Source organism: Rousettus aegyptiacus, unplaced genomic scaffold (genome assembly GCF_014176215.1).
Source record: "Rousettus aegyptiacus isolate mRouAeg1 unplaced genomic scaffold, mRouAeg1.p scaffold_m13_p_16, whole genome shotgun sequence".
Classification (NCBI taxonomy): domain Eukaryota; kingdom Metazoa; phylum Chordata; class Mammalia; order Chiroptera; family Pteropodidae; genus Rousettus; species Rousettus aegyptiacus.
This window is the reverse complement of record NW_023416291.1, coordinates 42,369,787-42,381,979: the sequence shown is the minus strand read 5'-3', so window position 1 is coordinate 42,381,979 and position 12,193 is coordinate 42,369,787. Positions and strand designations below refer to the sequence as shown.

Below are 12,193 nucleotides of genomic sequence, written 5' to 3'. Positions count from 1 at the left end.
GTACCCAGTCAGGGAGGGCAGGAAACATGAAGGGCTTGAGGGAACTTTCTCAAGCGATGACAAAGTTCTGTATCCAGCTAAGGCTTTGGACTACCTAGATGGATGCCTGTGTGTAAACCGAACCAGGAGAAGCTCACGCAATAGGCACTGGCATTACTTCCTGCTAGAGCAGGCAGCTCTGGTGTTGGTGTTTTATATTTTCTCTCCCAGGCCGTTGTAAAGAGCGTTGCCTGAACAACAAGAACTCTAGCTACATAGTCATTGGAAAACTTTGGTGATGTGAACCTTTTCCTATAACCTCACTTCCATACATCCCCATGTTATAAACAGGTGGCTGCACTATCATGTTATTTGAAAAGAGGACTTTGAAAGAGGACTTGGGTGGTAATGTGAACATGGATGATGTGCCCACAGACACCACTGCAGGCAGCCAAGCTCTGTCTTAATTCCATGTAATTGGCTGATGAGATCCCTGGGCACAGAAAAGGTGACTGGTTTCTATACAGATGTGTCATCTCCCACTATCCCCTTGGTAAATTCCAAATCTCAAAAGAAAAACGAGGCAGTGATTCCGTAATTAAGGACACCGACTTCAACAAAGGGGTCCTGTTTTGCAAGCCCAATAAACGGTACTTTTGGTACATGATACAGTCTGTCAGTGCTTCCAAGTGCTTGCCCAGAGAGGTGGAAAGCCAGAAACACTAAAGCCAATAACATCTCTAATGGCTCAGGATGCTATTGCCAGCTTCCAGTAAGCCAAGGGCCCCTCGGTGAAGACAGGAGCCCCTCCCATCCACACTGTGCACGAAGTAAGCCCTTGGTCCCAAGTGAAACTCCATCCCACAACTAATGATACACATAATGCAATGTGGGCAGGGGAGAGAGGAAGATACACCCCAACGGAAGCCAGAACAGGCAGTAACCAGGACACCTGTGCCACACCCGAGGGCCACATGGCAGACTGTTAAGAAGAGGAAACGGGGCTTCTAGTCTGTCTCAGCCCTGCCTGTGTTTCCTCTCAGGTAAAATGAGGAAGTAGAGATGTCTACTCAGGCATCTCCAATGTCTTCCACCCCACTTGAGCCATACCCTTCAACAGTCTCCCCAAGACCTCTGCACTTTCCTTCATAATAAGGTATGCCAGACAGTAGCATGATCATTTAGCATGCTATCATTTCTGTCCTCAAGGATCAGCACAGTGCCTGTTACAGAGCAAGCCTGGTCCTAGCCTGCCGACAATCCAAGGCATATTCAGATATGTTTTCAGTGAAACATAGGTGACTGTTCATGGACCTAACACCCCACACAGGCCATGGGTGACAAGAGACCCAGCCCTTACCTTTAAAGTGTAGAACCTCTGGAGAAGCAGCTCATGTTCTACTGAGTTAAATGCTCCTCTACCCAAGGGGAGCGGGGTCCAGGGGGGCAGGGTTGTTCTTACCTGTGTGTGGCCCAGATTATTAATGAATATCAGCAATTTGTGACAGAAAGAGACTCTCTTCCATAGGAAAGTGAAGGAGTAGAAACTACTTCCCAAAGAAACAAAACAGAGAACCCAACAGTGTTCACTGCCTGCTCTAGCCTCATCTAATGGTTCCAACTTGGGGTGGGGTGGGGGAGGACAGCATGTGCCCCATGACCTTTGGGTTAGCCTCGCAAGACCAACAGGCTCACAACTTCCACCTCTGTAGATTTTTTTTTTCCTGTGAGCACACTTATGGATGTCAGAACAGAAACCAAACTATTTTAACATTTTTTTTTTAAATCCACATTAAGGTATAATTTACATACCACAAAATTCATCCATTATAAGAGTACAATTCAATGATTTTTAGTAAGTTTAGAGTTGTGCAACGATCACCACAATCCAATTTTAGAACACTTCCATCACCCCGAAAGTGCCCATGAGCTGTTAATCACTGCTACCACCCACCCCTACCCTGTCCCTGGCAGCCACTGATTTCTCTCCATCTCTGCACCATTTGCTTTTTTGGTTACTCCCTGTGGATTAAATACTACAACACACAGCCGATCTCTGGGTCAGGTGCTTCTCCCTTGGCATGAGGAGCCTCCAATTCACCTATGCTGTAGCACTGTATCAACAGTTGGTTCTTTTCATTATCATAAGGACACAGCACAGGGATATGTGAACTGCTTCCACTTTTTAGCTATTAAGAATCATGTTGCTATGGATGCCCATGAACCTGCCTTTGTGTGGACATGTTTTCATTTCTCTTGGGTACATTCCTTGGATAGACTGCTGATGTGTAAGTTCATGTCTAAATTTGTAACAAATTGCCAAACTGTTTATACTGTTTTACATTCCCACCATACATAAGAGCTCATTTCTCCAAATCCTCACCAACACTTGTTATTTTTTCATTACAGCTATCTTGAGGCAATTGTTTTATGGCCTAGCACATAGTCTACTTTGGATAATGTTCCATGTGCTTGTGAGATGGTGTATTTTGCAGTTCCCAGGTGGCGTGTTCTATAGATGGCCCCCTAATCAAATGGGTTGACAATGTTCTTCAGGTCTTCTGGAACCTTGCTGATTTTCTGATTAGTTGCTCTACCAATTATTGATGGTGGAGTACTGAATCTTTAATTGTAACTGATAAATTGTCTATTTCTACTACCAGTCCTATCAGCTATGCCTCAGGTATTTTGGGATTCTGTTGTGAGGTGGATATACATTTATAACTATTATGTCTTCCTGATGTATTGTTATAAAATATCCCTCTTTGGCTCTAGTAATATTGTCTTAAAGTCTATCTGATATAATACAGTCATTCTAGCTTTTTCTTAAGATTACTTATAGTTTATTTTTCCCCATCCTTTACCTAAAGATGTAAGGGTAACTCTTATAGACAACAGATAATTAAGCTGAATCCTACGTTTTGATCTCGTCTAATTTCTGCCTTTTCATTGGAGTGTTTAGAACATTTACATTTAATGCAATGAGGAATGTAGCTGGATTTACATCTGTCATTTTGCTACTTGTTTTCTATAGGTCTTCCTTCTTTTTTATTCCTGTTCCTCACTGACTGCCTTCTTTTGTGTTAAATACTTTTTAGTGTGCCACTAAATTCTTCTGTTGATCTGATGGTTTTTAACTGTATTTTAAAATTATTTTTTAATAATTGCTCTAGAGATTACAATAAACATCTTATTAACCTATCACAATCTACTTCAGATTAATACTAACTTGATCCTGGTAAAATGCAGAAACTTTACTCCAATACAGCTCCATTTCATTTCTCTTGTTTTGTATAATTTCTGTCCCATATATTTCTCATACACATACATACATACATACATACATATATGTGTTATATATTTTTTTTGGTCAATGTCCAGAAAGCTGAAACAATTGTTTTTGTAAATTCTGTCCAGTGTTACAGTTACCGCTTTATGCAATGTTGTCTTTTAAGTAAGAAGAAAGGGGTGAGGGGAGTCTTTTTACATTAGCCTTATATTTTTACCGTTACCAGTGCTCTTTATTTCTCCCTGCAACCTACGTTGTTACCAAAATGTCATTTCCTTTAGCCTGAAGAACTGGTAGGTCTGCCAACAACAGATTCCCTCAGTCTTTATCTGAAAATGTCTTTTTCATCTTTCATTTCTCATGGACAGTTTTGCTGCATATAGAATTATGGGTTGACAGTTTTCTTAAGTACATACTTTGCATGTCATTCAATTCCTTTTTGGTTTCCATTGTCTCAGGTGAGAAGTCTGCTGTTATTATATTAATATTCCTTGTATGTAAGGAGTCATTTTTCTCTTACTACTGTCAAGATTTTCTTTTTCTTTCATTTGCAACGGTTTGACAATAATGTGCCTAGGTATAGAGCTCTCTGTGTTTATGCTACTTGAGGTTTGTTGAGCTTCTTGGATGAGATTCTCCTCAAATACATTTTTGGCCATTATTTCTTCAAATAGCTTTTGTCTTGCCCCAACTATGACTACAATCGTGGGCTAAGAGAGCCACGTTCTCTCCCTACTTGCCTATCTCTAAGACTGTCACTTCAACCAATAAGGCCATGGGCAGGGCTGCTGCTCATCACCCTAAACTGAGTGATCACCTTCTCACCCTTGCACCCTCACAGCCTGCACCAGCCAGGCACAACTCCCCTACCAACAGAGCTAGGGAGAGGGCATGGGAAGAGCCCCAAGCAAAGCCACAGATTCTCATTGTTCTTCCCTGAAGTTCAGCAGTTTCTTAAGCACAAACACTTCTCGGATTGTCGTATGCCTCTAATGAACTTTCAGATTGCTGAAGCAGTTCATTTTTTGTGTCAATTCTGTCCTGCTTTATAGTTATTTCTCTGGGGAAAGGATATGACATTCTCTCCTCCTTCAATCATTGCTAGAAGATGCCCTCCAGTCTTGATTTATTTTAAACTAAAACACACATACATTGGAAGACTAAGTCAGAAAAAATACCAAAGAGAAATGGAGGAGAGAACTGATCCTACCCCTTCAGCTGCTTCTGCATGCTCCAAATCGCTCCAATATAGCGTAACCCCCCCCCCAAAAAAAAACTATCTTGGTGATTTCAATTCACCAGCCACTTCCTTAAGGAAAAAGGAAATTCTCTCTGCTAGAAGCCACCAGAAACTCCCTCTATTCAATACACTCAAATTGGGTCACAAGAGTAAACTAGCATGAAAGAAAAAGAGGCACTTGTGAAAAAGAGCCGAATAGAAATTCTAGAAAAAGAATGCTACATAGCAGTGAAAATGAATTACTACTGCTACACTCAACAACATGGATAAAACCCACAAACACTACACTGAATGAAATCAAAGGGTACAAACTACATAATTCCATTTACTTAATGTGCAAAAACAAGAAAAACTAATCTGTGCTGTTCAAATCAAGAAAGTAGTTATCCTTGGAGGGTAGTAATGAGTGGGCAGGAGGGGTACTAATAATGTTCTGTTTCTTGCTTGAGCTACAGGATAAATTCAGCTTCTGAAAAGTATACTTTTCATTATGTATGCTATACCTCAATTAAAGAACAAAAAGGATATTCTCTTGGCCTAATGATCTATAATTGGCATGTTAGTCTTGTAAGACTCAGCAAACCTGAAGTCAAAGAGCTTCTGCCAACCTAAGCTGTGGCTAGATACAGCTATACCTTTTCATCTGCCCTATAGGGGTTTTGCACCAACCTGGGAAAGCAATGGAGCAACCATATCACCACCACCACCACTACTACTACTACTACTACTACTACTACTACTACAACACACACACACACACACACACACACACACACACACACACACACACACGTGACCCCTGAACAACATAAATTTGAACTGTGTGGGCCCACTTATATGCAGATTTAAAAAAATAAATAACTACTATTTTCAATCCACAGTTGTGGAAGGCTGACTACACACATTGATTTATTCCATTTTATAGAGTAGATTTGAATATCCTCACATTTTGGTTTCTCCAAGAGGTCCTGAAAGCAATCCTCCATGTATACCAAGGGACAATTAAGTTTTTGAGGTATCTAAAGTTATTTGCAGATTTTCGGCTGCACATGGGAATGGAACCCCTAACTCCCATGTTGTTCAAGGGTCAAGAGAGTGTGGGAGTGAATGACAGTGACAGAGTGAGTGAGAGAGAGAGAGTGTGTGTGTGTGTGTGTGTGCGTGCGCACGTATGTGTATAGGTTTCCAAGGGATGTCATCTCAAGCCAAACACTCTAAACAAGGATCCAAAGACTGCCCACCTCCAACAGAAAAATTGTGGCCACTTACTCCAGAACAAGTAACAGTTTTAGAATGGCTCTGGCCGGACTTGATCCTATGATTCTGTCAAAACTCACAACTGTACTTCTTCATTCTGCGTGGGAACTCAGGGAGACATGTGACATTTTATTTTGAGTGAAGCTTAAGACTACAGGGCACTTGTCACCAACACTTCTTTCCTTCACAACATGTCGTGCACTAGGGCTGATTCTAGGTACACATCTATCACCCATCAACCTGCAAGGGAGAGATTATTGCCCATTTTACAAATGAAGCAGCACAGGCAAAGATCATCTGCCCAAGATCAATCAGGAAATGTGATCTGACCTGACTCTGCGTGCTGGCCTACAAAGCCAGGCTCCTTCCGTACTCACACTGCTTTATGATGCCCAAGGGTGTGTCTGGTCGTTCAGGAAGACCCCTGCCCTGTGTGCCTAGGATAATCGTTATCCCCTGTTCCCTTGTGTCCTTTATGTGTCATAAAACCTCATCAACTTCAGGAAACGTTACATCATCTAAGTGCTATGCCCTTGGGTTGGAAGCCAATGGTCACAGTGAGGAAAATCTAGGACCAAGAAGGCCAGAGGCCAAACACAGCCCAGGCTTTGGTAATAGAACAATATGAGTTTGAGTTCCAGCTCTGAGATCCTTCAGTACTTAACCTCTCCCTCACAATTCACTGTCCTGTCCTGTAGGGGAACATGATGATTACAAGAAAAAATGTACACCAGGAGCCCAGGAATGCAAGGGACCCAGCAGATCTCCACAAACACAAGCTCCTCCTTATCCTCACCCATCTGAGATGGTGTTGAGGACCAAGTTAGAGAGAGGAAAAGGAGATGTGGACTTACAATTTTATTTCTGGAACTTTAAAAGAGGCCTCTGGCTTTAGAACAGAATCTGTGGAAAGCAGAACCAGACAGAAGAGGCCTTTCTGGGTAGCAGAAACACAAAGCACACACTACCCATCTATCCCTAGAGTAAGATGCTTTTACAGTAGGAGGGAGTTAGCTATTCCCGTTTATCTCGAGGAAGTAAGAATTTTTTTTTTTTTTTTTTTTTTTTTTTTTAAGGCAAGGCAACCCTTGGTTGATCTTACAGATTGCAAGGACCTTGTCAGCTTGCAATCCCTGCTTAGCTTCCTAGATCAGATGGGATCTGGCTTGTTCAGGGTGGCATGGCCATAGACAAGGAGGTAAGAATTTTTAATGCTGAGCAACACCAGGCCAGGCAATTGCTGAAGTCCTTAGGATGCCAATAGTCTGGGTTCCAAAATGGATTTAACACAAAGACTGCTGGCTGGGGCCCCTCTGGGGGTGGTGGTCAATAAACACTTATAGGAAGGAAAAAAGCCCCCAAGTTTCTCCAGCTTTGCACCTCCTGCTGACTACCCTAACCTGGGCAAATAGACATGGAGGGAGTCTGAAAGAGAGGCAGTGAGGTATGGACCACGGAGAGGCTGTGGGGCTAGCTGGGAGGACATGGCCACACCTGCATGCCTAGGATGGGATGGTCTGGCTTATGGGACATCTGGGTGTGAACATTCTGGAGAGAACGGCTCTCAGCAGAACTCAGAGGGGAGGGTTGACAGCAAGAGCAAAAGCTAGACCTGAATTTCTCTTTATAAGGAGAAAAGAAGATTTCTAAGTGAAAAAAATAGGGTGCTACATTGAGTCTTATTTCTTTCGAGTTTTTTTCTTAAGAGCCTCACAAAAGCTGAAGGTCAGGAAAGCTACTCTTGAAGTAATAAGAGCATACCACAGAAGACCCGAGTGGAGTGGCCCCTACTCTGAGATGCGCTGCTCATAAGGAGTGGTGACACATGTGAGAAGTACTCGGGGCTGGACTCCAAACTCTGCCCCCAGCCAAGTGACCCAGGTAGAGCATAGCATCTTTGACTTCCTAAGCCACAGAAGTGAAAAGCAAGAAGGCATGACAAGATGAAAAACTCAAGTTTTCCTACAAGCACCAAGCTGGAAAGATAGGAGGTAAAAGTTTAGCAAAGACCTGCTGACAGAGGCTTCCACTCTCCCTCCTATGAGACCCACACCACATGCCAGTCCCAGAAGGGAGGTCTCTCGGCCAGGAGGGCACAATGACGCTAAGGCTAGGCCCAAAGCCACCTACATGATAACCCACCAAAAGCTGCTTCCCGCAGGCCAGGGTGGGGAAGGGGCAGCCTGGAACCCACCTCCTCACACCTGGGCCTATCCCAGTGCCCGGCCCTCCTCACTCACCTGTGTGAGGTGCGCATGTCCACAGGCCCGTCGCCTGCCTGCCCTTCACCTCTGCCAATGGCTGTCACCTCTGCCCCCCTCAGCAACCCTTGGGTTGGACCTCCTCCTGGCTCGGGGATCACTCTCATGTCTCCATCAGTGTTTAAATCTGAAGCCAACAATCCTCTCTCCATTTTTATTTTCTTGCTCTCCACATCATCTTCCGCTGGATCCTGTTCAAGTGCTCGTTTCTGACTCCGTGTCCGGCATGCTTCTTCGGTCATTCTGAACTTTGGAGAAGGAGAAAACACATTTAAACTTGGCACAATGGAGTTATTACCTTCTTAGAAACTTTTCCAAGTGTCAGCCTGGAGTATTTTTCCCACCACGTGACAATGGCAGAAGTTAACTACGACAAACGCTGGGCCCAAAAAACACATCTAGGACATTTCTTCACTGCCCTAGGTAAGGCCTGGACGGAAGCAGCAGAGCATCTGGGGAGCCGAGGCCTCAGAGACCTGGACAGGGACAATGGCAGGTGTCCATTCATCAGAAGAAAGGGGACTTTTCGGTGCTCCAGACTCAAAGCAAATAGAGGAAAACCCTGTCCTGCCTATGGGATTCTGAGCACCTACACTGAACGGGAGGTGTCTGGTATCCAGAAAGGGGGACCACAATATCCCAGGAACACGGTCACTGCCTGGGTCCAGCCCTGTACTGCACTAACTTGGGTTGACCCTTCTCTCCTTCAGTGAGGGCGGCCTCCTCACTCTCTGCTCACCTCAGGGGGGTGAAGAGTGGAGGGTTACGGTTAACCCTTTGACTGCCAGTGAGGTAAACTCTGAATAAGGTGAGGTTTGGCCTGTCACCATGTCAGAGCCCTGTACCTGCAGCACACACATATCTTGATTTAAAAAAAAAAAAAGAAGAAGAAGAAAAAAAAAACAGCTGAGTCAGTTTTTGATCCCATGATATCACTGGGTTCCACATGACCCTTCCCAGGATTCAGTCTGAGAGACAAAGCACTTTCCAGAAAACCAGTCTAAACCGGTTCCAGACAACAAGCTGAAGTGCTGTTAACCCTCACAGAGACAGGAGACAGAAGAGGACAGGCGGTGAAGTCTGTCTGCAGGGAGGCTGCAGGCATTCCACAACAGAGTCTAGGACATGGGCACGCACTCTTAAAGGGGCCATTCCAAGCCCAGCCTCAATGTCCCAACAGGGCAGGACACCAGAAATGAGACTGTTAAGAGTTCACCAGGGGACAGAAAGGAATTTAGCTGCCAGGCACTAGTAGAATTCCCAAAGTGCCAGGTCTCCTCAAGACAGTCAGCAGTCATGTCCACCAACACGGGGCCCGAGGACCAGCTCACCATGTGAGCCCCTCAGAGAGCCCCAACTCATACCTATGACATGCCTACACTCAAGACCTCCCTGCCCTGTGTCCACGCAGGCAGGACATCCAGTGCCTCAGTTTCCTCATCAGTGAACACTCTGGGAAGCAACACAAAACAATGAAGGGGCCATGTCATCATATATGGGACACGCTACTGAGCTAACTCACTCGCAACCTCCTTAAAGGAGGCCCTGTCCCAACTGGCCCTGCTGTGGGCTTAGACTGAAAGGAAGGAAGAGACAGCTGCTTCTTGCTCCTGGTGCAGGAGGCAGAGTGGCCTCTCTGCAGACATGTTAAGCCAGTGTGGCACTGACATCTGCTCCTACAGACAGCCCAAAAGGGTCGAACTGAGCAGGTCGCCCTGTGGCCACATCACCCTTGGGGTACTCCCCACCCATTCTGATGGAGGATGGGGCCATAGGCTAGGACCTCACCTCCATCTTCCCCCAACTCCCTGGCATCCCGGCCTGCACCTGTCATGTACCCCGGCCAGCCCCATACAACCCCATCCCTCTGCTTTCCATCCCCTCATCTACCTCCCTGTCGTCTCCTCACTGCCCCACAGGGAAGCTAGGGATGCTCCCACATGCCTCTTAACCTAAAGTTCCATGGTTTCTTTGTCCAACAAACCCGGCCAGCCTGCTCACTAGGTCTACCCATCCTGCTCTACTTTGTGAGACTACAGATGAGTCACTGCTTTGAGTATCTACCATTGTGGGAGGGGTGGGTCATCTTTCCTTTGGGCACAGCCTGAAACAGGAGCTCCTCAAACATTTAGGAAATTGAATAAGAGGAGCAATTCTGGGGTTACCTTGGATGGCAGGTTATGTGCTGGTCCCAGGATCAGGGAGAAGCTGATGTGAGTGGAAGATGAGAGGAAACCAAGATCTCAAACTAGCAGGACCCCCACTGGAAACTGGGAAAATTCTGCCCCAGAGGGAGATGCTCCCAATTTGGCCTTGTGTCCACTGGGGTTGAAAGGAGTCCTACGTGGACAAGGAGAACGTACCTCATACACAACACTATACCCCACAACCCTGCCTTCCCCACTCTGCCTCTGCTTCAGCCCAGCAGAGCTCACCTCAGGGTAAGTCCCGAGATCTTATCCATAAAGCTCATCTGAACCCTAGACCCTGTGTGAAGTCCTTCCTCCCAACTGCCCACTGATGGGGACTGTGGTCTGACAACAAGATTATACTGTGTGCCAGGTGACTAGATCAGTGAAGTGGTATTAAGTGGCCTCATTTCACTGTCACTAGTGTAGCACAAGCAGTCACAAGAAGTGAGAGCAGAGCCTCAAACCCACAGGGCTGTTCCCTCCAGCCTCAGCAGAGGGCCAGGGAATCTATAGGTTTGTGCTGTGTATGCAGTGTTAGGGTAACTCACCCTAAGCCCAGGAGCTGGAATGCTGCCAACCCCTGGCCCAGAATGGATGGCCTGGCCTGGCCTGAGCCTTGGCCAGGCTACTCTGGGGAAGACCTTCTGCACCCCTCCCCCACCACACGAAGGACAAGCACAGCTGGAGAGGGTGTGGCTTGCTAAGGGGGATGGCCCCTCCTCCACAGCCAGGCAATTGCCTTAGCTCCCGCTGGGGCCTGCTGTGGCCAATCCCTGGCCTCTCAAGGCTCTGTTCCTGGGGAGGGCAGGTGATGGTAAAGAGCACTCCTCCTAATGTCAGCAGGAAGGACCAATGACCCCAGCGAACTAGGGCTGGTGGCTACAGCCCTGGAAACACAGACCCAGGGACAGTGATGAAGTTTCAAGAAGAAGCCAGTCTTGAGGAATGATGTTATGACTGAAGATTTCTGCAAAAAAGCTGTGAGGAGGTGCATTAGAATACTTTCTAAAGAGCAGGTGAAGAGGCTGGACTGCCTCAGCTGGCAAATTTGGAACAGCTTCAAAATTCCTTGGAGAGAGGGCAAGAATGAAGGGGAAGCTGCCACTGCAGAAGTTCCACTACAGGCCCATCAGGAACTTTAGACCCACAGAGAGCAGTCCCCTCTTGGCAGAACCCTGTGCTGGCTGCTATCTGCAGAGCAGATCCAGACTGCAGCATACCCACTGTAAAAATGAGCTACCAGGGTGCAAGGCTGCTCGAGGCACGGGCTACACAGGGAGCAAGACTGGAATCCAGGTAGTCTCAGCTCCTTCTCTCTCTCCAAACACAACCCTGCTCTGACATCTTCAAATCTGGCTGGGTGGGTAGGAGGCAGCAGGATACAGCCCAGGTCTTCCTCAGGGGAGAAGGGCATGTTCCAGCCACACTATAAGCTACACAGGTACAACAGAGACCAACCCGAGAACGATGGGGCCACTGAATCTGGGGCAGAATGCTGACACAGGGCTTTGAGTCAGATGCAAATTTCAACTGTCTCCACCAAAAGCTGCTTTATTTTTGTAAAATACTGCTGTCCAACTGGTCTGAGAACTTCAGGTGGAAAATCTGTTTTAAAACAACTCCAATGGGTGAATTATGCTACAGGAGGAACCAAAAATTTTCAACAGGATTCAAGAGACCAACAGAAAGCAAGTGGCATAGGCCAGCATAAAAGAGAATAAATAAAGTCACGGAGCCATCATCCTGAGGTATTAATATTAATACTATCTGGACTATTTATACTACTCTGTTACTAACATATCAGCAGGATTACCATGAGGAATACTATTTCAGACATGAGGAAAGTGAGGCTTAGCAATACATGCTTGGGAGAAGTGACAGCTGATGCGCTGAAAAGTGGACTTGGGGTGCTTGTTTCAGAGCCCAGTGAGTGAGCATGAGGAGGTGGGGGAAGAAGGGTACTACTGTGTGTGAA

At 46.0% G+C, this 12,193-nt stretch overlaps 1 protein-coding gene across 12 annotated transcripts in view; it reads right to left on the bottom strand.

The window, feature by feature from the left end:
• The window catches only part of GATAD2A (GATA zinc finger domain containing 2A), an 88,586-nt gene that overhangs the window by 26,258 nt on the left and 50,135 nt on the right, over positions 1-12,193 (bottom strand). For 6 of the 12 annotated variants that reach the window (XM_016132340.2, XM_016132335.2, XM_036233934.1 and 3 more), the window contains one exon: positions 8,006-8,274. In XM_016132340.2, coding sequence (XP_015987826.1) covers positions 8,006-8,268 — 263 coding nt within the window. In that variant the 5' untranslated portion in view covers positions 8,269-8,274. Of the gene's footprint in view, positions 1-8,005; positions 8,275-8,765; positions 8,873-12,193 lie in introns of those variants that run through there. The other 6 variants (XM_016132343.2, XM_016132339.2, XM_016132338.2 and 3 more) reach the window with 3 other exon arrangements.